The 25,001-nt window shown below is 43.0% G+C and overlaps 2 protein-coding genes across 3 annotated transcripts in view; both read right to left on the reverse strand.

Moving 5' to 3' along the window:
- Positions 1 to 7,745, reverse strand: part of QRICH2 (glutamine rich 2) — a 37,666-nt gene extending 29,921 nt beyond the window's left edge. The window contains 5 exon segments of the mRNA XM_087441655.1: positions 1,806 to 1,916; positions 2,327 to 2,386; positions 4,188 to 4,314; positions 4,355 to 4,466; positions 4,469 to 7,745. Coding sequence (XP_087297781.1) covers positions 1,806 to 1,916; positions 2,327 to 2,386; positions 4,188 to 4,314; positions 4,355 to 4,466; positions 4,469 to 4,979 — 921 coding nt within the window. The 5' untranslated portion in view covers positions 4,980 to 7,745.
- A 147-nt stretch (positions 7,746 to 7,892) lies between these two features.
- The window catches only part of PRPSAP1 (phosphoribosyl pyrophosphate synthetase associated protein 1), a 28,145-nt gene continuing 11,036 nt past the window's right edge, over positions 7,893 to 25,001 (reverse strand). The window contains exons 1-8 of one of the 2 annotated variants that reach the window (XM_087441652.1): positions 20,675 to 20,786; positions 19,759 to 19,931; positions 18,336 to 18,451; positions 17,840 to 17,895; positions 17,137 to 17,282; positions 10,517 to 10,587; positions 9,574 to 9,720; positions 7,893 to 8,658 (exon numbers count right to left, since the gene is read on the reverse strand). In XM_087441652.1, coding sequence (XP_087297778.1) covers positions 8,500 to 8,658; positions 9,574 to 9,720; positions 10,517 to 10,587; positions 17,137 to 17,282; positions 17,840 to 17,895; positions 18,336 to 18,451; positions 19,759 to 19,931; positions 20,675 to 20,781 — 975 coding nt within the window. In that variant the 5' untranslated portion in view covers positions 20,782 to 20,786 and the 3' untranslated portion in view covers positions 7,893 to 8,499. Of the gene's footprint in view, positions 8,659 to 9,573; positions 9,721 to 10,516; positions 10,588 to 17,136; positions 17,283 to 17,839; positions 17,896 to 18,335; positions 18,452 to 19,758; positions 19,932 to 20,674; positions 20,787 to 25,001 lie in introns of those variants that run through there. The other variant, XM_004432797.3, reaches the window with a different exon arrangement.

Consider the following 25,001-nt stretch of genomic DNA (forward strand, 5'->3'; position numbering starts at 1 on the left):
TGCCTGGTACTCACTGTCCCACCTTCAGTCCTGGCTCCATGATGCGGGCAGATGGTGCACCTCACAATCGCCGTTGAGGTACCACCTGTCTGCCAAAACCCGTAATTAACCTTAAAAATGCCTAGTTTTTGAATCTTGACGTCATATTTATATTAAAGAGTCCCGCCAACAACGCAAGAAAAATTGCTTTCAAGTGTGTAGTATTTTCTCACCTTGCGACACGGAAACCCTCCGCTGCTTTTATCATGGCTGTGCAGCGGCTGAACTCATCACCACAGCTCATTCTCGTCTCAAAAATCTTCTCATGTTTATATTTACTCTCATTTGCTTCTGGAGTTGTTCATGAGTATGAGCAACTGTCAAACACTGACCCTGTCTCACCTCGGAGAAGTAAAAACGTCTAACGCTGCTTATGTCGATGCTGATTTACAGGTCTTGCAGGTGTCTTCTGCTGGAACCCTGAGAAAACGTGTTGCTTGCTCAAAACATACGATAGTGGTATGTGTAAAAAAGCTTTGGTTTAAAAAAAAAAGCAAAAGCAATGGCCACTTTTTTCTAGGCCACTCTTTTGTTTGTAGGCTCCTCTTCCAATCCTTTCTGATGCTGCTTTTCCTTTGAAGAGGCTGGGAATTCAGAAAGTAGGGTGTCTTTTGTACCCAGATAATATTTGGCCACTTTTGTATTGATACTATTTGTACCTCAGATGGCCACTTGGTGGCGCCAAAGGGTTCACTCTCTTCCCTTGCTTGTGTCTGTACCCAGGTGTGACCCTTTCTGAGCGACCCAGAAGCACAAAGCCAGGGGAAGGGGAATATCAAGTCCAAAAGGGGAGCTGATCCTTGTCCTCGGGGGCCATTTGAAAGTACCCATTTTACTCAGATGAAGAAAGGTTGGGGATTTGAAAATGATTTGGTTATCCTGTGCACTCTCAGGACAGACAGATGTATGTACCCGTGTGTAAAAGTCACCATCAGCAAAGGGCCCCCTGAGGAGGTTTTATTTCCAGTCTTGGTCACTTTTGTCCATTAATAGTGAAGAGACTCGTGCATTTCAGGACAGACTGTAAAGGAACTTTGAAAAGCTGCAAAAGCAAATCAAAACTACACCCAGGTATTGTTTTCCATCCAACCTATTGGCCAAGCTCAAAAAATTGGGTACCAATGGACAATGCTGGTGGGAGTACTGAGAAACAAGTTCTCTCCTATGTTGCTGGTGGGGGTCCAAATTGGAACCACATCCACCAGAGGCAATTTGGCAAAAGCTAGCCAAGTCACAAATGCACATTCCATTTCTAGGAATTGACCCTATGAGTATGTTCACATGTGTGAATGTCACAGTGGAACATGGTTTGTTATAAGATTGGGAAAAGAAAATAATCCATAATAGGAAATATGGATATCAAAAATATCCATAATAGGGGCCGGCCTGGTGACGCAAGCGGTTAAGTGCACATGCTCTGCTGCAGTGGCCTGGGGTTTGCCGGTTCGGATCCCGGGCGTGCACCGACGCACTGCTTGGCAAGCCATGCTGTGGTGGCGTCCCACATAAAGTGGAGGAAGATGGACACGGATGTTAGCCCAGGGCCAGTCTTCCTCAGCAAAAAAAAAAAAAAAAAAAAACAGGAGGATTGGCAGATGTTAGCACAGGGCTGATCTCCTCACACACACAAAAAATTATATCCATGATAGGAAACTTGTGAAATAAATTATGAACAGCCACATAACGGAATACTGTGTAGTAGGAAAAAGGGAGAGGTTTGGGGGAGCCCCACCCAAGAACATTGCCCAGGCCCCCCATTTGTTCACCGCTTGTAAGGCCTTCCAGCCGTCAGTAATCGCTTGCTCCAGCTCCTCCCAGGTGACCATGGTGACTTCTTCTGCAACAGGCATCAAACTCAGCTTCCGGGTCACTAGTTCCTGACAGGAACAGACAACACACACACATGTGCACACACACACAACACACTCACCTAGTTTAATCCCAGGAAGCTTTAGGAACAGAACTGAGCTAACAGGATCCGGTGGGTCCTTCCACAGCCCTAGCCCGAGGAGAAGGCACTGTCCTTCAAGTGGCCAGTGATCCTTGGGCAGCCGGTCTCCTGTCCCATGGGGGCCCCGGATGGAGCACTGGGCAGGAATGGAAAGGATTTCCCCTCAATCCAGGGGCAGTGCCCTGAGAGGCAAAGGGCACGTAGCACCCCAGCCTGGAGGGGTGCAAACATCCTGGTGGGAGTCTGGGTGAGCCCCAAGACAGGCGGCCAGGCTACAGGCAAACATCCTCCCCGCCCCCCTTGAGGGCCCTTTCCCACAGAACTGGCCAATATTACCAGGAATTCTTCCCGGTCTCTGACTAGCTTCTCTAGTTCTTCAATCCGTTGGAAGAGTTTCTGGAAGAAGAGTTCAGAGACGGAAGATCAAAGCAGCCCCACCTGCGGCCCCTACACACAGACACACACACACACACGCACACACACACACACACACGCACACTCAGAGGGGAGTGAAGAGAGGAGGCATGTGGATCCGAGAGGAACAGAGGGCTGAGAGAAGGCCAGTAAGCCAGGCTCCCAGTTCTCTTCCCAACCAGAGGAAGGGAAGTGGGGTGCAGCGGGTTGGTATGGGGGGACAGTGCGCCGAGAGCAGACGCTATCACAGGGATGGGTCCTTTGGTCCTGGCATTCATTTCACACTACCCACTAATGAAACATTCCCGCAACGAGGGATGAGGCTGACCTCGCCTCTCAAAGGCAAAAATTATTGGTTACTTCAAGGGTTTCTGAACATCTGTGCTGTTTAAAGAGAAAAGCACCTCAAAAGAACCAAAGCAAATCGCTAAAACTTAAGTTGCTCCTTATAATTTCTGCAAACCTCCAGAATTTAAGAATCTAAAGGTAAAACAAGCCTTGTCTAAAAACCAAAATAACCTAAAACCAAAAAACACCACACTTTGAAAAGAAAAGCTTCCCAGAGCAAAGAGTCCCACCGGGGTCTCAAGGCCTGGGCTGACGTGGGCAAACGGGGTCAGTGGGTAGAAGGCCCCTGAGGGACTTGCTGCCGCATCTCCACTCCTTTGAGTTTTTGTTTTCCCTCAAGTCGCTCTTCTCAGCCTCTCCCTGAGCCTCGTCCTAATGGCTCGTCCTTCTTCCAGCTCTGCTCCCCTATGTGGGCCTCGGCGGCCTGAAATAGGAACATTGCCCAGGACCTCTTGAACCAACGTGCTTTGGGTCCTGTGGACAGATTTTTGGGACTTCTCTCCCTGGTCTAACAGGCGAATCTAACCAGCAAACTGCAGAGGTTTTAAGTCAGTAGAATAAAATCCACACTGTCCTGTGAAGCCACCGTGCAGGCCATCCTCAGCCTGTGTCAAACGACCTTGCAACCCCTCCTTTCGTGACTGAAGGCGCCAGCTGGAGAACAGGAGGAGATAAAGGGCAGGCCACTCCTACAGCCCCAGCTGCATTTCTTGGAGATTGAGGGAACAAACAAGGACGCTGGTCCTGGCCTCCCTCCACACATAGATAACATCGGCATCTCTGAACTTGTTTCAGGTACAACCAAGGAATTCTTGTCTATGTTACTTTTAATGTATAATTGAGAGAAAAACCAGATGTCCCCTACCCCTTTTTGGACATACATGAAATCTAGTTGTATGCTTTTTTTCCTCTTCCCTGCATGTGCACTGTTTGTGAGAGACAGAAGCTGCACTTAAACCCACACACCTCAGGGCAGTTTCGTCAGAGCGCTCTGCTGAACTGCTTCCTGGGGCCCGAACTCCACATCTTCATTATCAAATAGACTAATTAACCTTTACCCAGGCTCTTTATTTCAGTCAACAGTCCCTGCTGATCATTTGAAAGTGCCGATGCTGAGGATTTGTACTTCTCTCTCCAAGAACAGAGACCCCAGTGGAAGTGTTGCTGCCTGCCGCACTGCGGGGAGAGACCCGGTGACTCTCTCCATCCCAGCCCCACTCCTCTTGGATTGAGCTTTGTCTCAACACCACCACCTTATTTCTTTATTCTTGTTTAAAGAAAATTCACTCAAAGAATATTCTGAGAAGTTGTCCGCTCCACTCTGGGTCATTCAGGATCCTTGGGTGTCTGAACCCCGGTGTAAACAGGGGCGAGGAAAGAGGCTGTGTGGGAAGGGGCGAGTCAGCTCCCCCAGGTGGGGTCCCCACGCCCTCACCTGGGGCTTCATCTCGGGGAGCTCCTGCGCCTTTCGGTGGACTTCTTTCAGGGTTTTCACGTCTTCCATGACATTCTGGAGCAGCTCCATGGCCTGCAAGGTAAGAGCATAGGCCGCGTGTGACCAGGCAGCACGGAGGCCAGGCGCCCCGCCCGCCCCGCTCGGGCCTCCTCCCCGCAGTGGCGGTGGCGCCTTCGGGGCTCAGCTCCAGCCGGGGCTGGAGAGCGGCCCGGAGGGGTGGACGGTCTGCCCTGGCCCCGCGCTCACCCGGGGGACGCTGACGGCGTCGCTGTCCTTCTTGATTTTCATCGACCCCATTTGCGCCTTCTCGGGCATCAGCATGGCCATCTCCTTCTCCTCCAGCCACCTCGGGCTGTCCGCGTCGAGCCCGCCGGCCTGGGCGGTGAGGTGCTGCACGTGGGCCGCGATGCTTTGCACCTGGCTCCCCATGGTCTTGAGCTGCCTGCTGAGGTCCTGGACCTGCACGCCCAGGTCCTTCACTTGGCCCTCCAGCGCCGGCGGCGGCCTGCCCGCGCCGCTCCGCCGCCTTTCTCTGGGCGCAGGCAGCTGCGGGGCGCTGAGCGAGGCCCGGGGGGCCTCGAGGGAGCGGCTCTGCTCGGGCGACGGGGCCTGGAAGTCGATCCGCGTCTCCTGCAGGTTGAGGTACTTGAGCATGGCCACGATGAGCGTGTGCAGGGCCGTGAAGTTGACGGCGCCCACCTCCGGGGTGCCGATGGCGAGGTCGGCCAGCTCCCGGAGGGTGACCCTGGTGGCTGCCGTCGCGGGCAGCATCGTGCGCCCTCTCTGGAGCGGTCCGCGCCCCCCCCTCACTGATCGCCGCGCCTCTGGGGCCTTTCGGGGGCCCCTGCCCCTGGACCCAGACGCGCCGGGCACCAATCACGGTCCGGGGCCTGCCCGGAGGACGGAGAGGAAGCGCCCGGCCACCGCGCTGCCCACTCTTCGCTCCCGGGAACCGGCCCCGCCGCCTGGTTTCCGGCCTCGGTCTCGGAGCTCGAGCCCTGGGCCGCCCTCCCCTCGCGCCGGGTCGCGGCCGGCGGACGTTTGGAACGGGAGAGCGGCCCCGTTCGCTGCTCGGTTGTGGGGGCCCCAACGCGCCCCCAGGATTCCGTGGAAGAACGCGCCCTGCGGAGAGCCGGCCGCGGCGCCGAGGCGGGAAGTCAGCGCCTTTCCGGACCTGCCCGTACGCGAAGCCATCCCCAAACTCACAAACGGAGCCTGTCCTGCCAGGGTGTGGGGAAGCTTGGCCATACTCCAAGGCGCCACTAGATTTTATTCTCAGTAAATGGTCCCAAGGAAAGGCGCTATGGGGCTGTGCCAAGGCCTTTGTCTCAGGGAGCACATCAGTTTGGGGCAGGAAGAGGCCTGCTAAGGTTCACCTCGATTCCAGCCGTCCCTTAACCTAGAAGGGCCCACGATTCACTCACTCTTGGGGGCCACTAAGAATGGAGAGATTTAAGGGGTATCATGGCAACTATGCTTTGTGTGTCCTTAGCTGTGCCATTAGGCAGGGCAGTGTCACATATCTAAGGGATGCAGTCCTGAGACCTTGGCCCCTTGGAGACAGTTCCATATCATTTTGCTCAATCACAAGGAAGGGTAACTTGGAAACCACCACTCACTACTCAGGAGGATCCAATTAGCCACCAGATGACAGACCTTCTCTATGCTACCTCGGCCTAATCTATCTTAAAACAGACCATCTGGCCAAGCGCCAGCATTACAGCTCATTACAAGGCAGGATTAGACAGGACCAGACAAATTTGGTGCTCTCAGCAATGGAGGCCTGACTTCCCCATACCAAGTTCTTCCAGAAAATGTGTAGTTTCAGTGTTTACATTCAGGAAAGCTAATGAAAACCTGTGAATGCATCTGTACTATGTACTCTTATTTTAACTACTTTTCAAATTCAAATTTTTAGTTTAGTCTGAGTTGGTAAAATTGAAACCCTTCATGTCCCCGTTCCCCTTTCCCCCAAAAAAGCAGACTTCCTCAGGAATGGAGTTAAACGTGCATCTGTAACCTCCATGAGGGTAACACCATAGGACTCTTGTTCACCATTATATCCCCAGCGCCTGGCACACAGTAGGCCTTCGGGTAGTTGTTGACATCATCAAAAGAACACATTCTTTGCAGTCTTCTGTGCACTTAAGCTCTTGCCTTACAGAACTTAGGGCCAGATCACAAAGTGAAGGTTAAAGCCTTGGGACGGAGCATCAGCTGTAATGGAGGCTGTGGTGCGTGGGCTTTCTCAACTCTAAGTTCAATGACTTTCCAGAAGAATGTTACTACCACCACTACTACACCAGCTATGGCCAGAACGTCAGCTCCCCAAGGCCACACGTTTTCCTTTTCATATCCTGAGACTTGGTATCATGCCAGGCACATATTAGCACTCACGAAATGCCAACGGAAAGGGCATATTCTAATATATTCTAATCCTAGGAAATATATTCTACTAAATGCTCTTGCTAAATAAGTACACTTAAAAATCTTTACTCTTAAGAGACATAGGAAATAAAACATTAACTGGAGGTAGAAATAGAATTTTGGAGTTGAGGTGGACCACAGCATTCAATTCCAAACCTCCCTTTTTACAACAGATGACAGAGGCCCAAAAAGGACAAGTCATCTGCCTGAGCTTACGGATAAGAACAGGTCTCCTGAGTAACAGTCCCTAGCTCTTCTTCTGCCACCATGCTAATTATTTTATAATTAAGTTCTTTGCTCAAAATTCCCCTACTTGGACTATATAACAGAAGACAACTTATTTGTGTGCTTTAAAAAGCTAATGTGCTCAAAGTCTTGATTGTGGGTTGAGAACTTTTCTAGTCATTAGGAAAGGGATAAAAATGTCAAGAAAACTTCCCTGCAGAGAAATTCAATTGCACAAATAAGCGAGTTGTCCTTTATTCTTTCTCAAGAACTAACAGAACCAATGAGCAGTTCCAAGTTCCAGTTCACTTCCTACCAGACACTCCTCTTTCCCACTCCATTCAGTCCTGACTTGGATCAGACTAAAAGGTATAAAAAGTTCAGCCCATATTTGCAGCAAGGTCTACCTGACAAATGTGGTACAAACTAGAATTGTGATTATGTAATTATAAATGCTGGGTAGAAAGGCCAAGTGCAGTCCTGACTAACGAAATAAACATAAGTGTCACCTATCACACAGGAAAAATACAATTAGTTCTGTTTTTTAAAAATTTAAATTTAAATATATTATTCAACAAGGATTTAACTTCAATGCTTAGGAAGGGGATGGAACCTGCAAAAGAAGACTTATATCTAGGGTTTGTGACCATCCAGGGACCTGGACCACCCTTTATTATTTATTCATTTTTTTGGTGAGGAAGATTAGCCCTGAGCTAACGTCTGTTGCCAATCCTCCTCTTTTTGCTGAGGAAGATTGGACCTGGGCTAACATCCATGCCCATCTTCCTCTACTTTATATGTGGGAGCCTGCCACAGCATGGCTTGATAAGCAGTGCGTAGCTCCACACCTGGGATCCAAACCTGCGAACCCTGGGCCGCTGAAGCGGAGTGCGTGAACTTAACCACTACACCAGGGGGCCGGCCCCTGGACCACCCTTTATTTTATACCCATTGTCTTCCATAGTCTGGGCAGAAGTCAGTCACCGTGAAGGAGGACTGGGCGGCTCTGCAATGTAATGAAGAGACCAGCAAGACAACAAATTCTTTTATTTGCAATTTAAGAGCAACGCAGATATCCAGAGATAGGATGCTATTCTCTAATCTGACATCCTCGCCAGGAGTAACACCACAAATGCTTCATTGTTCAATGGCTGTAGGCACAGCAGTTTCTCAAAGAAAATATGATTCTCTACAAAAGATTTACATGAAGTTGACTGGGAGAGGATAATCGGAATAGAACAGTACCTGGGCACGCAGCTTCCCTAACCATGTTCAACATTAACACATACATTTCCCTGCGGCTGAAACAACTGAATGAACATTACAGAGTTAAGACTTTATCTGCCTTTAACTCCTCTTCAATATCAATAAGATTTTCAGATTCTTTTCAGGAAAGTGTCTGTAACTTTTGTTTAAGGGACACGGTGACAACGGCAGACATTTAAGGCCATTTATCCATTAGCTCTGTCTTCCTTTTGACTATCTTAATGTAATGCGTCCTATCTACCAAACTTGGCAAGAGATACTGACTCCAGACATTTCCAGTGCTCCCTTGAAAGGAAATACTGTGTACATAATTGATGGCACTGCTTTCCGTGTGTTTTCCTTAAGAGTTCCAGGGTCAAGGCAACCATGAAAGCTAGTCATCCACGGTGATGTTTCGGAAAAGGTACGCCATGGACTCCCCATTGTGGATTCTCCGAATTGCTTCAGAAAGAATCAGACTGATGTCCACAGTCTTTATCTTGGGACACTGCAGCTTCTGCACCTCATGAGGGACAGTATTCGTCACTACCACCTAGTCATTGCAGCAATGGAAAATAAACACTGTTACTGATGTGTGACCCAGCGGTCACTCAGAAAAGTTTATCTAACATTTAGTACCCAAAGCCCAAGTTCCAAACTACAAAACCTTATTCCACTGAGTATAGTTTTTACATACCAAACTTAACCAACTTTACACAAGGGAAAGGTTACATGGTTCAAAACCTAAGATTGGGGCCGGCCCCGTGGCTTAGTGGTTAAGTGCTTGCGCTCCACTGCTGGCGGCCCGGGTTCGGATCCCGGGTGTGCACCGACGCACCACTTCTCCAGCCATGCTGAGGCCACGTCCCACATACAGCAACTAGAAGGACGGGCAGGGCCGGCCCCGTGGCTTGGCGGTTAAGTGCGTGCGCTCCGATGCTGGCAGCCCGGGTTCGGATCCCGGGCGCGCACCAACGCACCGCTTCTCCGGCCATGCTGAGGCCGCATCCCACATACAGCAGCTAGAAGGATGTGCAGCTATGACATACAACTATCTACTGGGGCTTTGGGGGAAAAAAATAAACAAAATTATTAAAAAAAAAAAACCTAAGATTATCACTGTCATGGTCTGCGTATGCAGAAATGATAGGGTGAGCCCCAGCACTGCACAAAACTTTCATATTAGTAGGGAAGAATTCCAGTCTTGAGAAAATGTTACTATTGTATCAAATTACATTGAAATACAAATTATAATGAAGTACATAAAGCAAATCTTCATGAAAACAGACATATATTCCTAAATTTACATCTGCCCCAACAAACTGCTAGCCACCAAAAAGCACTATTGCATAGGTCCTCTAGAGAGGGATTAAGCAACACTGACTGAGTCATTTTACTATTCACAGAAAAGAGACCAGCAAATCTTGACTCAAGCTAAGTGTTCCAAGCCCTTTGTGAGCAGACAGACCTCATCAATGGTGGACTCCTCAATCAGGCGGGGGGCCTCTGCAGACAGGATCCCGTGAGTGGCCATGACATAGATCTTGTAAGCTCCTCTCTCTTTTAGGATCTCTGCAGCAGCAACAAAACTTTCCACATCATCAATAATGTCGTCCTGAGAAAAGACCAGAGTTAGTATTAAGGACCTACCTTCATCTCCATCTGTAAACACACTTCTCTGTACTTTATTTCAGAGGATGTCCAACAGAAAAATCAAAGCTCTCTGCCTGGGTTAAAGACTGAACATCCAGAAATGGCAACAGAAACTGTGTGGCCTCTACTTTGCATGGCTCTCAGTACAAAGAGCAGCAAAGCCTTACAGTCATACATGACATTCATAGACTTTAGGACTATCAAACTCATTTCTCTTTTTAAAATTTCTGATTAATCCTACATAGCCAGTGCCCCATTTACTTTTTTCCAAGAGAAGGTTAAACGAAGGGAACATAGGAATAAAGTGAGCCATTGCAAGGACTGGTCCTCTGGCCCAGCAAAGGCATTTAGAGCTGGCAACAAATATATCAAGATCAAGTATGAAGAACAAGACACTTGTTCTCATTAGTAAAGATTGAACAGCTCATAAGTAGTTCACCTCATGGCCCCAAAGCCTATGGTTGAGTAGGTCAGCTGTTTTAATGGAACCTAGACCCCTTCTGAGAAAGGTTATTTATGGGGTTGAATTTTCTTACGGGAGTTAACTTAACGTGTTCTTTTTTACATCTGTAGGTTATAATAATCCCTGTTTGTCTATATAAAAATCTCTGCCACTTGTCCTAAGGGAGTTTGGGTGAGAAAGGATAGATGGATCCATTTAAACCTATCATTGTTACTGGAAACACAATCCAAAAGTAGACAATCTACTAAGAGCTAGTAGTGTCGTCTTGTACACGAAGGATGACACGTGACCATACCACTATGATGGCGATGCGCCCTCCAACATCTCCAACTACCGTTATTGGTGGCTTCTCTTTGGCCATCATCACTAGCAAAGCAAACAAATCACAAGACCCTAGTTAGTCACATATCACCAGTAAATGTAATCACAATGTTATTCCCTGGAAGTGGTGGCAAAACCATGGCAGACAATACAAAAAATGCAGACTGCCCCTCAAGGAACCTGGAGTCTCTCAGAAACAGACTGTCCAGAGCAGTGCTGTCCAGCTGAAACAGAAGGTGAGCCATATGTGAAAGTTTACATTTTCTAGTAGCTACACTAAAAAGTAAAAAGAAATAGGTGAAACTAATCGATTTTATTTTACCCAATATACCCAAAATATTATCATTTCAATATGTAATCAATATATAAATTTATTTAGAGATGCTTTATATATGTCTTTCATACTAAGTCTTTGGTTTGTGGTGTGCATCTTATACACACAGCACTTCTCAGTTGAGAGCAGCCACATTTCAAGGGCTCAGCAGCCACAGGGGACTCACAGCCCCCATCCCCGGCAGTGCAGCTCTAAAGATGAGGAGCAGAGCGAGGAAGGTCTCACTGACACAAAACAGAGATATCCCACTCTCTGAGCTTTCACTCTGCTCCTACTTTCTCAGCTTTCTGAGCTGAGACTGATAAAGACATGTAAAATAAATGCCAGTCTGTAGAAAATGAACACAGAAAGGCTGCCAGATAAAGAGCTGGCTTTACTTCATTTTCTTCCCAAGTGACCTTATTTGGACAATGTAACCTTATTATAACTACACCATTGACATAATCAGTTTCCTGAAAATTAGGAACTTGAAGACAATAACTATGAGTCCATCACTTTTTCCTGATTTAATTGGTCCTTAAAGTAGAGGCTTCTTATCTCACTACAAAATTTATATCTGGAAAAGGCCCATCAGTGTACAAACCAAACTACGGGATAGAGAAGGGAAACAAGAATTCACCCTCAAAAGGAGGATAGTAAACTGAGAAGAAAAAAAGAATACTCCAGAAGAACAGGCTGAGTATTCTACTTTTTTTGGAAAGCTTTTTATTATTCCAAAATATTTATTAAACTAGTAGTGCGCGAGGGGGAAGAGAATAAAATCCAGGGTAACTATATAGTTTAGTAATTATCAGCAAACAATCCATTTTAGCAGACTCCGATCTATAGGCACTGTAAATCTTGAAGAACAGGCATTCTTTTCCATATACTAGCAAATTAGCCAAGGTGAAATTCTGCACAATTTTACTGGCAAATTTCAATAGACATTTCCTGATTTCCCATCCCAGAAACAAGGGCAATTTCTTGACTTCTGGTAGTCAAAAAGGCTCTGCATATAAATATCACCTGAAAGGGGGAGAAAATAAACCACCAATACTCGGAAAGCTTTCCTCAAATTCTGTCTTTAAATTAAACTGTGTGGGTAGGCCGTTATGTTGACCTACCCACTTCTTAAAGAGACGTGATCCCTTTTCTTGACCATTTTTCTCTGTAAAAAAAGAAAAAGACTGCAAGCCAGTAACCCCCATCAAAGATTAATAGAAATTCAGCTCCAGCTGATGCAGAAAATATGTCACAGTGATCTTGTTTACTTTTCTATAACCCTACCTCTCCCCTAAAATTGTCAGCTTGAAATAAAAAATACAGGCATGGTGAGGATCAAGGCTTAAAAAGGCTAAAAAGCAAGACTTTCCCCCAGTCTGCCCATTCCCTGCTCCTAATTGGCTTTAGGATCTGGCTAAAACTGAACAGTAATTGGTGGCTACTAAAAAACCAAGACAGACTTTATTACAGGGTCAAAAGAAATGGATAGGGCCTCACAAGCTAAAAACACGCCCCATATTTTCTAATAGCTTGCCAGAACATAAAACACTAAAAATTCAAAATTTTCAGTGAAGTAATGTATGTACTAAAGGTCAAGGATTAAGGGTGCTAAAAGCACCCTATGTCTAAGATTCTGCTCTTTCTCCATTTTGTCAAACAAAATCCAGTCTAAGAATTAATTAATTAATTAATTGTGCACCATTACTTGTGGCCAGAAATCACTGTTAAAAACTATATCAGGGGCCAGCCCGGTGGCGTAGCGGTTAAGTGCTCATGCTCTGCTTCGGTGGCCCAGGGTTTGCAGGTTTGGATCCCAGGCGCGCACCGACACACTGTGGCTTGTCAGGCCATGCTGTGGTGGCGTCCCATATAAGGTGGAGGAAGATGGGCACTGATGTTAGCCCAGGGCCAGTCTTCCTCAGCAAAAAGAGAAAGATTGGCAACAGATGTTAGCTCAGGGCTAATCTTCCTCACCAAAAAAAAAAAAAAAAAAATCAAAAAACTATATCAACTTACTGTGGTAAAAATGTCAGTTTATCAAATCATTTCCAATGTTCTTATGAAGAAAGTAGGAAACTGTCTTTTGCTTTTAAAATTAGCATTTTCCAAGTAAAATAATGCTACATTTACAACCATCCTTAGATACACACACACATACTCTTTTACTCTTTCCCTAGAGTCAATTAATCAAACCTTCTTCTAAAATAAAGAGCAAAAAAGAACTAAGGGAAATTATTCATTCCTTATCCATCTTGATCTTGGTCTATTTATAGTTCAACGGAATGTCAAATTTTACCAATAAACTGATATTAAAAAGAGATATAGGAAATAAAATAAGGTCTCTGGTAGAACTAGAACTGAAATTATTTTCAAGCTCATAACCCTATCTACGTGCAAACAAGTCAGAACCTACATTTCACAGATGCTCAAGAGGAGCTAACGTCTGTTTTCACTTTAGTGGAGAAAACCACAACCTCACTTGTAAAATTAACAAGCCAGGAAAATCAAACCAGAAAAGGTGACTTCCTCTCACTTTTGCAATCCAAACTCTTAATGTTCACCACTGTGGCAAACACAGAGCAGTGTTTAGTAGAACCACTGACATACAATCCTTTCAAGTTCACAGTTGCCCTTGCCATCAGGGAGGTATCAATTCTACCTTATAAAACAGAAACATTTATACAACTTCACTTTTAATAAATTACTCTAAAAAAGGGTTTCTCAGCCCTGGCACTATTGACATTTTGGACTGGATAATTGTTTGTTACATTGTAAGGATGTTCAGCAGCATCTCTGTCCTCTATTCACTAGGTGCCAGCGGCACCCTACCTCCCTGCTGGTTGAGACACCAGAAATGTCTCCAGACATTGCCAAATATCCTTCCTCTGGAGGGCAAAATCGCCCTTGGTGAAGAACTATTGCTCCAAAAGAATGGGTTCCAGAAATAAAAAATAGTTCATCTTTCTAAAAAATGCAAAGACTCCGAGTGTGAATATTTGCTTTCTTTTGGCCTGTCCTACTATTCTAATAACTTCATCTTCATTACTATTAAATATACTATTGAAATATACTAGAAGCATAACTGAAATATAAATATAAAGCATATTTAATTTGGAAGGTACTATTACTCATACAAGAAATAACATTTTTTTCAGAATTCTCTTGGCTAAATCTATTTAAAAGAGACATAGAAAATGATCGTATAGCAACCGTAAAAGTTGCAATGTAAACACACCAACATGTCTATGAGGGAAGGCGTTGCTTTACATTTCCATGATACACAAGACTACTGCATGGGGAAAACACAGTTATAATCATAAGTAACAAAGCAACAGCCTCAGAACAGAGAATCTCATCACATAAAATATTGTGATAATTTGGCAATATCTATCAAAATAACCTCTGATCTAATAATTTTATTTCTTGTTCTTTATCCTGTAAATACATTCAGTCACCTATGAGAGAACATAAGTCAAGGTTAGTCACAGGTAGTAATGAGTGGTGATTGAAAATGTACACTCTGAAACCCAAATCTTGGTTTCTAAATGCCACTTTCCACTAAAGGAATTGGAGAAATGGCTGTTTCCAGGGCCAAGAAAGTACAAGATGAACATGGAACATCTAGTTGTACCAGAAAGGGCCTGCCCCGTGGTTTAGCGGTTAGGTGCACGCGCTCCGCTGCTGGTGGCCCTGGTTCGGATCCCGGGCGCGTACCGACGCACCGCTTCTCTGGCCATGCTGAGGCCGCGTCCCACATACAGCAACTAGAAGGATGTGCAGCTATGACATACAACTATCTACCGGGGCTTTGGGGGAAAAAAATAAATAAATAAATAAATAAATAAAGTTGTACCAGAAAGCAAAGAGGTATCAAAAAGCAAGAGGGACATGTCAAAAGAACACAGAAGGCAGCTTGAAGCATTTCTCTTTGGCCAACTCTGAGACAATTTGAGCATTAAAATAAATAGTAGTGATGGATAAAATAAGATTCTACAAATCCATACTGATATAAAAGAATGAATGAATAGAGAAGAAGGGGAACTAGAAAAATCACCGTTTGACAACAATCGTAATAATTGATTCAACCTAACATGAGGAAACAAACAAGCCTCAATTAAAGAATATTCTACAAAATAACTGGCCTATACTCTTTAAAAGTAACAAGGTCATAAGAGACAAAGAATAGAGGAGCCATTCCAGATTAAATGAGACTAAAGAGAAATGACAACTAAGTGCAACGTGTGGTCCTGGGCCAGAAAAAAACTTTTTTCCTCTAAAGGTCATTGGTGGGAAAACTGGTAAAACTTGAATAAGGTCTGCAAATTAGATAATAGCATCGTAACAATGTTAGTTTCCTGAGTCTGATAATTATACTGTGGTTATAGAAAAGAGTCTCAGTTTTTTTGGTGTGTGTGTGTGTGAGGAAGATCAGCCCTGAGCTAATCCATGCCAATCCTCCTCTTTTTGCTGAGGAAGACTGGCCCTGGGCTAACATCTGTGCCCATCTTCCTCCACTTTATATGGGAGGCCGCCACAACATGGCCTGACAAGCGGTGCATTGGTGCGCACCCGGGATTCCGAACCTGGGCTGCCAGCTGCGGAGCGCGCGCACACTTAACCACTACGCCACAGTGCCGGCCCAAGGGTCTCTGTTTTTAAGAAGTGTATACTGAAGTATCTAGGAATAAAGGGGCATTATGTCTGCAACTCACTCTCAAATGGTTCAGAGAAAAATAATATATATATAAATGTTAAATTTGGGGACTCTGAGTGAAGAGTAGAAAGGAATTCTGTATTATTCTTTCAGCTTTTCTCTAAGTCTGCAGTTAGTTCAAAATCAAAAGCTAAAAAAACAAGAAGTGTGGCTTCTGGAGTCAGCTGCTTCCTTCTAAATCCCAGTCCACCAGCTCCTGGCTGTGTGTCTCAGTTTCCTCACTGGCAGGACGAAGGATAACAAAAGTACCTACATGTGGGGCTGTGTGAGCACCAACCTCTAGTAGATTCAAGATCTACTGAGGGCTTAGAACAGCACATACTAAGGGCTTGACCAGTGCTCATTATGACTGGGGCTTTGTTTTTCACAGCCAAGGACTGGAAAAAATTCATATGTTCATCAACGGGGGACTGATTAAATAAATGATGGTATATCCATAAAACAGAATACTATGAAACTGTAAAAGACTGAGAAATCTGTTTGGACTGATAGGGAAGGGAGCTATTGAATGAAAAAAGCAAGGGGAAGACAACGTGTATAATACACTACCATTTGTGTAAAAATGAGAGAAAAAGAAATACATATTTGCTTGTATAGGTCTAAAGCTTATAAATGGATATCAAGGAAACCAACCACATTGAAGATCAGAGCAACAGGGGGAAGAGAAGAGTGTGGGGGCAGAGGGGGAGGTGAGTGGATGGAAAAGTTTTTCACTGGAAAGGATTTTATACGTTTTGAATTTTGAAATATGTGAATGTATGCTTTTTCAAGAACTTTAATTATGAAAATCTCAAAAAAATAAAATGATGTGATACCAAAAATTTAAATTAAAAAAGAGTATATTACTTATTTCTCTTATATAAAAATCTCCAACATTGAAAACAATGGAAATTTTACAGAATTGGAAAAAAAAAAAAAAATCAGAATGTTTACACCTTAGGAGCCTATCTCAAATAACCTGTCTGAGGTGTAACCATTCTAATATTTTTCTACCCTATTAATCTGTCTGTTTCTGAGGCATGGAAAACAGATACAGAAAGAAATCATCCCCTTCCTCTAAAAAGCATAATATAGCCTCCAGTATAGAATGCTGGTTATTGCCACTCAAAAGTCCATGGAAGTAAACAGCCTCCACACCTGTTGGATTAATAACAAGTTAGTCAGGTATCAGGTCAAAGGCTGTATTACTAAAACAAGTGCTAAAAGTTACCCGATCACCAAAGCCTAATATACGATCACCCATCTCACCAAAATATAAAAGCTTAAGATTTCCCACCACTACACATACAACTTTTTTACTAAAGCTAAAATTATTTCATACTCTCTGAATGCTAAGTGCTACCCAGATTAGCATAATTATCCTTACATAATCTGCAAATGCATGCAACACTATCTCCTTTTACAAAATGGGAAATCAATGCAATACCATTCAATTATTTAAAAATACCAAGACAGCATACAACCACATAGGTATTAACTCCTAGGCATTCATACTATTCAAAAGTTTCTTTAATTTGCAATTTAATTTAATTTTACTAAAATTAAAACACAGAGCTAATCTTACATGGCAATTCCAGGCCAGGGTGGACAGTAGCATTTTTGACCATTGGGGGAGAATGACGACCGTCATCCATGTCCAGCTCTGTACACTGAGCTTCTCCATGGATCACAGCTAAACCCAGACGCAGTCTCTCAGCATACGACTGGGCCCTAAGAGAAAGACAAAGGGAAATGGTGAAATTCACGGGAAGAAAACCCAAGCGTCATTCTTCATCACTTTGTTAACCATAAAATGAAAACATCATTCAACCTTTCAGGGACACACAAAGGAATTATTTATACAAATCAGAATGTGAGGCCCAGGCCAGAATGTAAATGCCTCCAGACGCACATGAGTTGAGATGTGGGCTGGTACCTGATTCTAGGTAATTCTGATTCTACCCTTTGTCCAATATTCTAACACTCATCTTCAGGAGAACTTTGTTCAAAAAGGTCTCTTAAAAACCAGTGCCTGAAAAGTACTCATAGCCTTACTGTTTTCCTTTTCCTGAGAACTTGAAGGAAGAAATTCCTTTTCTCCCAGAGGAAAACTGAGTAATTCAGAGAAGCACTTGTGTTGTTTGGATACTAGAGGTGTGGGATATGACAATAACATGGGGGAATGAGCTTTTACAGGGCGTATTATGACAGACCCTGGATTCCAAAACAGCTCATTTTGACTTCAGAAGCACCTAAGTGGGATTTTTATAAATGTCTAGCTTATTTACCTTTTTGCAGCATCAGGAGACTTAGCTACAATGACTGCATTTCTGTAATTTGGAATCTAGATTTGAAGGATAAATAATACAGAAAAGTTATCAAAAAATAACACTTAGATGCTGATATTACATTTTTTCCTCTTATAACAATGATCCATACTAGCAATCAAATATGCTAGAATTTCATTCACAATTTTAAATTAACACTTATCAATTAACATCATTGCAAAAGTCTGCTACATCAAGAAGACAAAAAATAATTCTTAAAACTCATTTTAGAAAACATAAGTAAACTGCTCAAGATACTTAGAAGGAAATCCATTTTTAATGTCTTTAAAAAATATGACCCTCCGTGCCTAAATGCTGACCCTATCTGGTTGCCTCAGGCATTAAGACTCAAGGGAAAGATCATCTGATGTGCCTTCAATATTGAAATCTAGTACCAGAGAAAAACTACATAGGGTCTCTTTTGAGGACAATGGGGTGTTTGCTGGTGGCTCCTCACTTCTTCCTGGATATATTGAAGCAGGAAAGGTGAGGCTCTAAGGTTGTCCACGGGAAAGCTGAAAAAGCCTTGTATTTCCTTTTGATGAAGATCCATAGTGATAATGTGAGTTAAACCTGAAATTTTAAAACAAAAAATTACAAAGTTCACCCCTACAAGTTAATGGCTACAGTGGATACAAACTAGACGCCCAACTCCTGTTTCCTAACAGAAGACTGGAGGCAGTGGGTATTGTGAGCAAGTACATTAGTTATAGACTTTATCTATAACCTTAACAAAACTTAATGAACTAAGGAACATGTCAAGCCTAATGTAAAGGAGCCTATACCCTTCCACATGGACAAAGAGCTAAAGTGGAGAGAAAAGTGCTCTCCTCTACTATAATTATTAGCTTGGTCCTGAAAATTGAGAAAAGAAAAATCAGGCAGAAGCAAAAATATGCATATGGAATTAATAAATACTGAGGAAATAATAGATGTAAAAAATGGCAAGGCCTTGATTACAGAATCTAGGAAGAAACGTTAAAGGACTGTGGCTAAGGCAGAAGGAATAAGAAAGCAAAAGCAAAGTAATATACATATTAGAAGAAAAGAAATTCATATAACACAAAGATATTGAAGAGTTTAGAACAATTTCTATATGTCAGAAAAGAATGGGTCAAGAAGTCTTCTTACAGAAAAACAATGAAGACATACTCTTATAATCAATAGTGCTCAACAACAACAAAGGACACGTATGAATACACTGCAAATGGCCAAGGGTCAGCGCAAAACCTCCAGAGCAAAGAGCCAGTATTACTTGTTCCTTCAAAAACATTATACGTTTTTAGATAGAATGGAATTCAAATATGTTTCTGAGGACTCAAATACATATGATTCATAGGCCAGAAAGTATGTCACCACTACAAAAACACACAGATAGAATAAAAGCAATGAAAATGAGCTGCTATACAGAAAGAGAATTAGGGAGGAAAAAAGTATATAAGCTAAAGAAGTAGTAAAGGAAAAATCCAGTTTTAATATTATGTACATAAATAGAACTTAACCAACTAAGGCAAATACATAAATCTAGAACTGAAGCTCAGAAGATCAGACGTGAATGCCAAGTTCACCAGCTAAAATTTTAATAAGATGAAATGGAAAAGAAGTGATAGACTGATGAAAAGACTAGAGAAGAGTAGAACACAGTGAAGTAGACGATGTCACTCTAAAGTAAGACAAAGAAAAAGAAAAAGATAAGAATTTATACCTAAGCTCACATATCCCTGATCAGAACTATGCAAAAGGAAACAAGAAAAAAGTAATTAGTGAACAACACTTAGAGAAAACAGGTCCCAAATGAGCTGTCTGAGGTATGGACCATCTCGGGCAGGAAGAGTCCCAAAGGACAGTGCTGGAGGCCCAGCGTCTCTGTCCACACTCACCGGCTTTCGCCAGCATCGACGCTAGGAGCTTGCACACAATGGAACCCCTCTTCCTCATCTTGCTTTGCTTGCTGTAGGGGAAATAAGGGATGACTCCAATAATGTTCCTGGCACAGGCAGTCTTCAGTGCATAAGCCATGATCAGTAACTCCATCACAGCTGTATTCACATCTCTGAAACAGTTAAAATTTGTATTTTTGGATTAATTTCATTTATTAACACCTAGAAAAGACCTCAACTTCAGCAATTTAACATGGGCTGCCAAAATGGGTGTTATACAGGTATTTTATCATCACACTAGCTTATGACGGCACCTCATGAATACAGGGGAAAGCTTATTAATTCTTCTTTTCAAATAAAATACCTAGGAATAAACTTAACCAAAGAGGTGAAAGATCTGTACACCGAAAACTATAAAACATTTCTGAAAGAAATTGAAGAAGACACAAAGAAATGGAAAGATATTCCGTGCTCTTGGATTGGAAGAATTAACATAGTTAAGATGTCCATACTTCCTAAAGTCATCTATAGATTCAATGCAATCCCTATCAAAGTTCCAACAACATTTTTCACAGAAATAGAACAAAGAATCCTAAAATTTATATGGAACAACAAAAGACCCCAAATAGCTAAAGGAATCCTGAGAAAAAAGAACAAAGCTGGAGGTATCACACTCCCTGATTTCAAAATATACTACAAAGCTATAGTAACCAAAACAGCATGGTACTGGCACAAAAACAGACACACAGATCAATGGAATAGAATCGAAAGCCCAGAAATAAACCCACACATCTATGGACAGCTAATCTTTGACAAAGGAGCCAAGAACATAGAATGGGGAAAAGAAAGTCTCTTCAACAAATGGTGTTGGGAAAACTGGATAGCCATATGCAAAAAAATGAAAGTAGACCCTTACCTTACACCACACACAAAAATTAACTCCAAATGGATTAAAGACTTGAACGTAAGATCTGAAACTGTGAAACTTCTAGAAGAAAACATAGGCAGTACGCTCTTCGACATCGGTCTTAGCAACATCTTTTCAAACACCACGTCTGACCGGGCAAGAGAAACAATAGAAAAAATAAACAAATGGGACTACATCAAACTAAAAAGCTTCTGCACAGCAAAGGAAACCATCAACAAAACGAAAAGACAACCTAACAATTGGGAGAAGATATTTGCAAACCATACTTCTGATAAGGGCTTAATCTCCAAAATATATAAAGAACTCATGCATCTCAACAACAAAAAAACTAACAACCCAATTAAAAAATGGGCAAAAGACCTGAACAGACATTTCTCCAAAGAAGATATACAGATGGCCAACAGACACATGAAAAGATGTTCAAAATCACTAACTATCAGGGAAATGCAAATCAAAACTACAATGAGATATCACCTCATGCCCGTCAGAATGGCTATAATTAACAAGACAGGAAACAACATGTGTTGGAGAGGATGTGGAGAGAAGGGAACTCTCATACACTGCTGGTGGGAGTGCAAACTGGTGCAGCCACTATGGAAAACAGTATGGAGATTCCTCAAAAAATCAAGGATAGAACTACCATATGATCCAGCTATTCCACTGTTGGGTATTTATCCAAAGAACTTGAAAACACCAATTTGTAAAGGTACATGCACCCCTGTGTTCATTGCAGCATTATTCACAATAGCCAAGACTTGGAAGCAACCTAAGTGCCCATCAAGGGACGAATGGATAAAGAAGCTGTGGTATATATACACAATGGAATACTACTCAGCCATAAGAAACGAGGAAATCCAGCCATTTGTGACAACATGGATGGACATTGAGGGTATAATGCAAAGTGAAATAAGTCAGAGGGAGAAGGTCAAATACCGTATGATTTCCTTCATTAAGTAGTAGATAATAACAACAATAACCAAACACATAGGGACAGAGATTGGATTGGTGGTTACCAGAGGGAAAGGGGGGAGGGAGGAGGGTGAAAGGGATAATTCTGTACATGTGTGTGGTGATGGGCTGTAATTAGTATTTTGGTGGTGAACATGATGTAATCTATGCAGAAACAGAAGTACAATGATGTACACCTGAAATTTTTACAATGTCATAAACCAATGTTACTGCAATAAACAAAAAATTCAAAAAAAATTCTTCTTTTCAGCTAACTAAGCTCTGATTTTCATCTGTGGTTACTTAAAACCATTCTCACCTTTGCCTGGATCTCTGTCAGTGAAAGTCACTGGAATGGCATGTGAAGCAGATGTCAACTGCTGGTGACCCGAGTTAACCAACATCTGCTTGCACCATCTCAGGGACTGGAGACTCAGTCCAGCACACTAGCCCGTTTTCCTGCGGATGCCAAGGGAAACCCACTGCCCTTCTATTTAGCTGCCATTACCAGAAAGGATTTGGTCTAGTTTCTTTTGCGGATGGAGGGTAGGGTGGAGGATGGGGAGCTCTCAGAACTTCATTTTCAAAAATCCCCGCCATCCTTTCTTTCCTTGAGATATACAGATTCCTAACAAAGATACCCAGATAGACAAAGAAGGAAATATGAATCCAAAAGATATTCAAAGGAAAGCCTATTTCCAATTTTAATGAATATGGACTGCTACCTTTTACCGAGGCTGATCAAGCCTAAAGTGGGCTCTGCCCTTAAAAAATGGCTTGAAGGGGCCAGCCCGAGGCGTAGTGGTTGGGTTCGCACGCTCTGCTTCAGTGGCCTGAGGATCACAGGTTCAGATCCTGGGTGCGGACTATACACCTCTCATTAAGCCATGCTGTGGTGGCCTCTCATATACAAAATGGAGGATTGGCACCGATGTTAGCTCAGGGCCAGTATTCTTCAAGCAAAATGAGGAAGATTGGCAACAGATGTTGGCTCAGGGCCAATCTTCCCCAAAACCCCCCCCCCCCCCCCCCCGACACACACACTCACACAAAAGGCTTGAAATCCTTCAGGATGCTGTTCCAATACTCAACCTCTCTCTCTCGGCTCCTCCTACTACTCTTTGGATTATCCAAGTGTCCTCAAACATCCCCCTTTTGGGTCAGAAGTGTTATCTCCCTTGCCTTCCGCAGAGAAAGGGGGTCACTGCCCATGTCTTAGTTCCTACCCATGTGAGGAGTAGAGACTTCAGGTGTCAGTTCTTGAATTATCTGACATGCAGTAGCGATGCTGCCCTCATTTACAGCAAAATGACTGGCAAAAGCCGGTCACCAACAGAGTAGAGACTTAACAAACGCTGGCTGAATAAGTGGTTAAATGAAATACTCATCACGAGATGCTTTTTTAGCTTGAAGGATAGTCAGGCCATTTCCTCCCAGTCTCTTCCTCTTTATGTTTACATCTCTCTCTAAGGGCTTCTCCGGCCATGCTGAGGCCACGTCCCACATACAGCAACTAGAAGGCTGTGCAACTATGACATACAACTATCTACTGGGGCTTTGGGGGAAAAAAATAAATAAATAAAAAATTTAAGTTCAAAAATAAAATGGCCAACAAGGCTGACCCATCTTAGGAGAAGGCCAGAGACCCACACCCGACCGCTCTTATGGTAATCATTTGTCCAAAGAAGGAGCACATCTAACTCATGTAAGAATGTTCCTCTTCCCAAAGCCTTTTATACTTTATTCCACAGAGAGGAGAGCTTCCCTTCCCATATCAGATCACCTACATTGATGCCTTGTGGGCTCTGAATGTTACGCTGGAAGCCTGCATAGTACTTGGAGGACAGAATGTAAATAACTTAGAAGTCCATATCTACTAAACACCAGGCATCATATGCACTATAGCAAAAGTCCTCTTCCATATAGAGACTGCTTGTCAATGTCAGAAATAAAATTAGGGCTTTCTTAACCTGCTTATGTCATACCATGTGGCATTATAAAACCTCCACTAGCCGTGGTTTTTTTACACCAGATCCCAATGCCAAAAATAGGTTTAGAGACAAAGTTAATTTAATAGATTCTGGAAGAGTATCTGTCTAGGTGGTGGGTTTTTAGCTGGCTTTGTGAGAGCATTTATAATACACAACCATATGATACAACAAGGTTTGGACCACACACCACAAAGGAGGCCCCAACAGTAAGATATTAATGTAACGAGATGAACAATTCTGGAGGAACCTTGATTTCAGAGTAATTTCCTTCCATTAATTACTGATTTCTCCCATGAGGTTTTTATTTTTCACTTTTTCCTCTTCCTAATGACCTATGCCAAGGGATTCAATATCCTCCAGCACAAGGCCAAGGAAAGCCTCCCACACCCCACCACCCCTTACTGGTCAGGAGGGCAACAAAAGGGCCTTTGTCACACTGGCTTTCCCCGTTCACTGACGGGCACTGGGCAAATTGGACACCAGGCAGTTACTCTGTGGGCTAGCAGGGTGAAGAAAAATTGGCTGGCAGCCTCTGCTTTGTTTATCTGTTCCCTAAGACTGTTCCAAGTACACCCTGGCTAGTTCTTGTAGTCTTTGTATCTAAGTAGGACAATCTTAATTGTTTATCAACTATTTTCCTTTCCCGAAGATAATCACATTCTACATTAAACTTGGCCCTTACTATTCTATCGTTTTCAACAGACAAGAACAAATGTGAGGTGAGGATATACATGGTCCACATACATCAATTAAGGATTGCAAAGACAGACCAACACCACAGATGGAAATAATGAGAATGTGGTAATGGCATAGGATTTACCCCACCCCCAACTCCAACAATTAATCATCTGCAGCAAATAAGTTGTAAATGTTCTTTTAATGAGTGTTCTTATGTTACATCAACATACTAGGAGTTGTAACATAAACATGAAAACTGTCCTTCAAAAACCACTTTGTAAGCTTCATATCTATTTTCCAAAGCTCCATTGCTCAGTGCTTTTGGAAGCTCCTTGAGCAGCACACATTTCAATTATGCAACATAATCACTTCATTTAGAATGGCTTGTTGCTATTTCCAAAAATTAAATCCATCTTCAACAACCAAAAATTTACTATTACTGGAAGTAGTCAAAAGAAATATGCCTCAGGTTCTGAAAGTGGTTTCAGAAGAGTTCCAAAGCTATTCTGAGAGACAACAGCACCAAAAAAAGGTATATATTGTATCTCAGGATGTTGGCTCTGAAGGTGACTGAGCTCATTTGAATGTCTAAGCTTTGGTCTGTTTGTCTAAAATCAGCCTTAGTAGTTTAGGTAACATCCCCTCTTCCTCTACAATAGAAAAATCTGTAAGATATATTCCTACATCTATATAACTAT

The sequence above is a fragment of the Ceratotherium simum genome, chromosome 16 (genome assembly GCF_057802395.1).
Source record: "Ceratotherium simum simum isolate JZ-2026a chromosome 16, ASM5780239v1, whole genome shotgun sequence".
In the NCBI taxonomy this organism is placed as follows: Eukaryota; Metazoa; Chordata; class Mammalia; order Perissodactyla; family Rhinocerotidae; genus Ceratotherium; species Ceratotherium simum.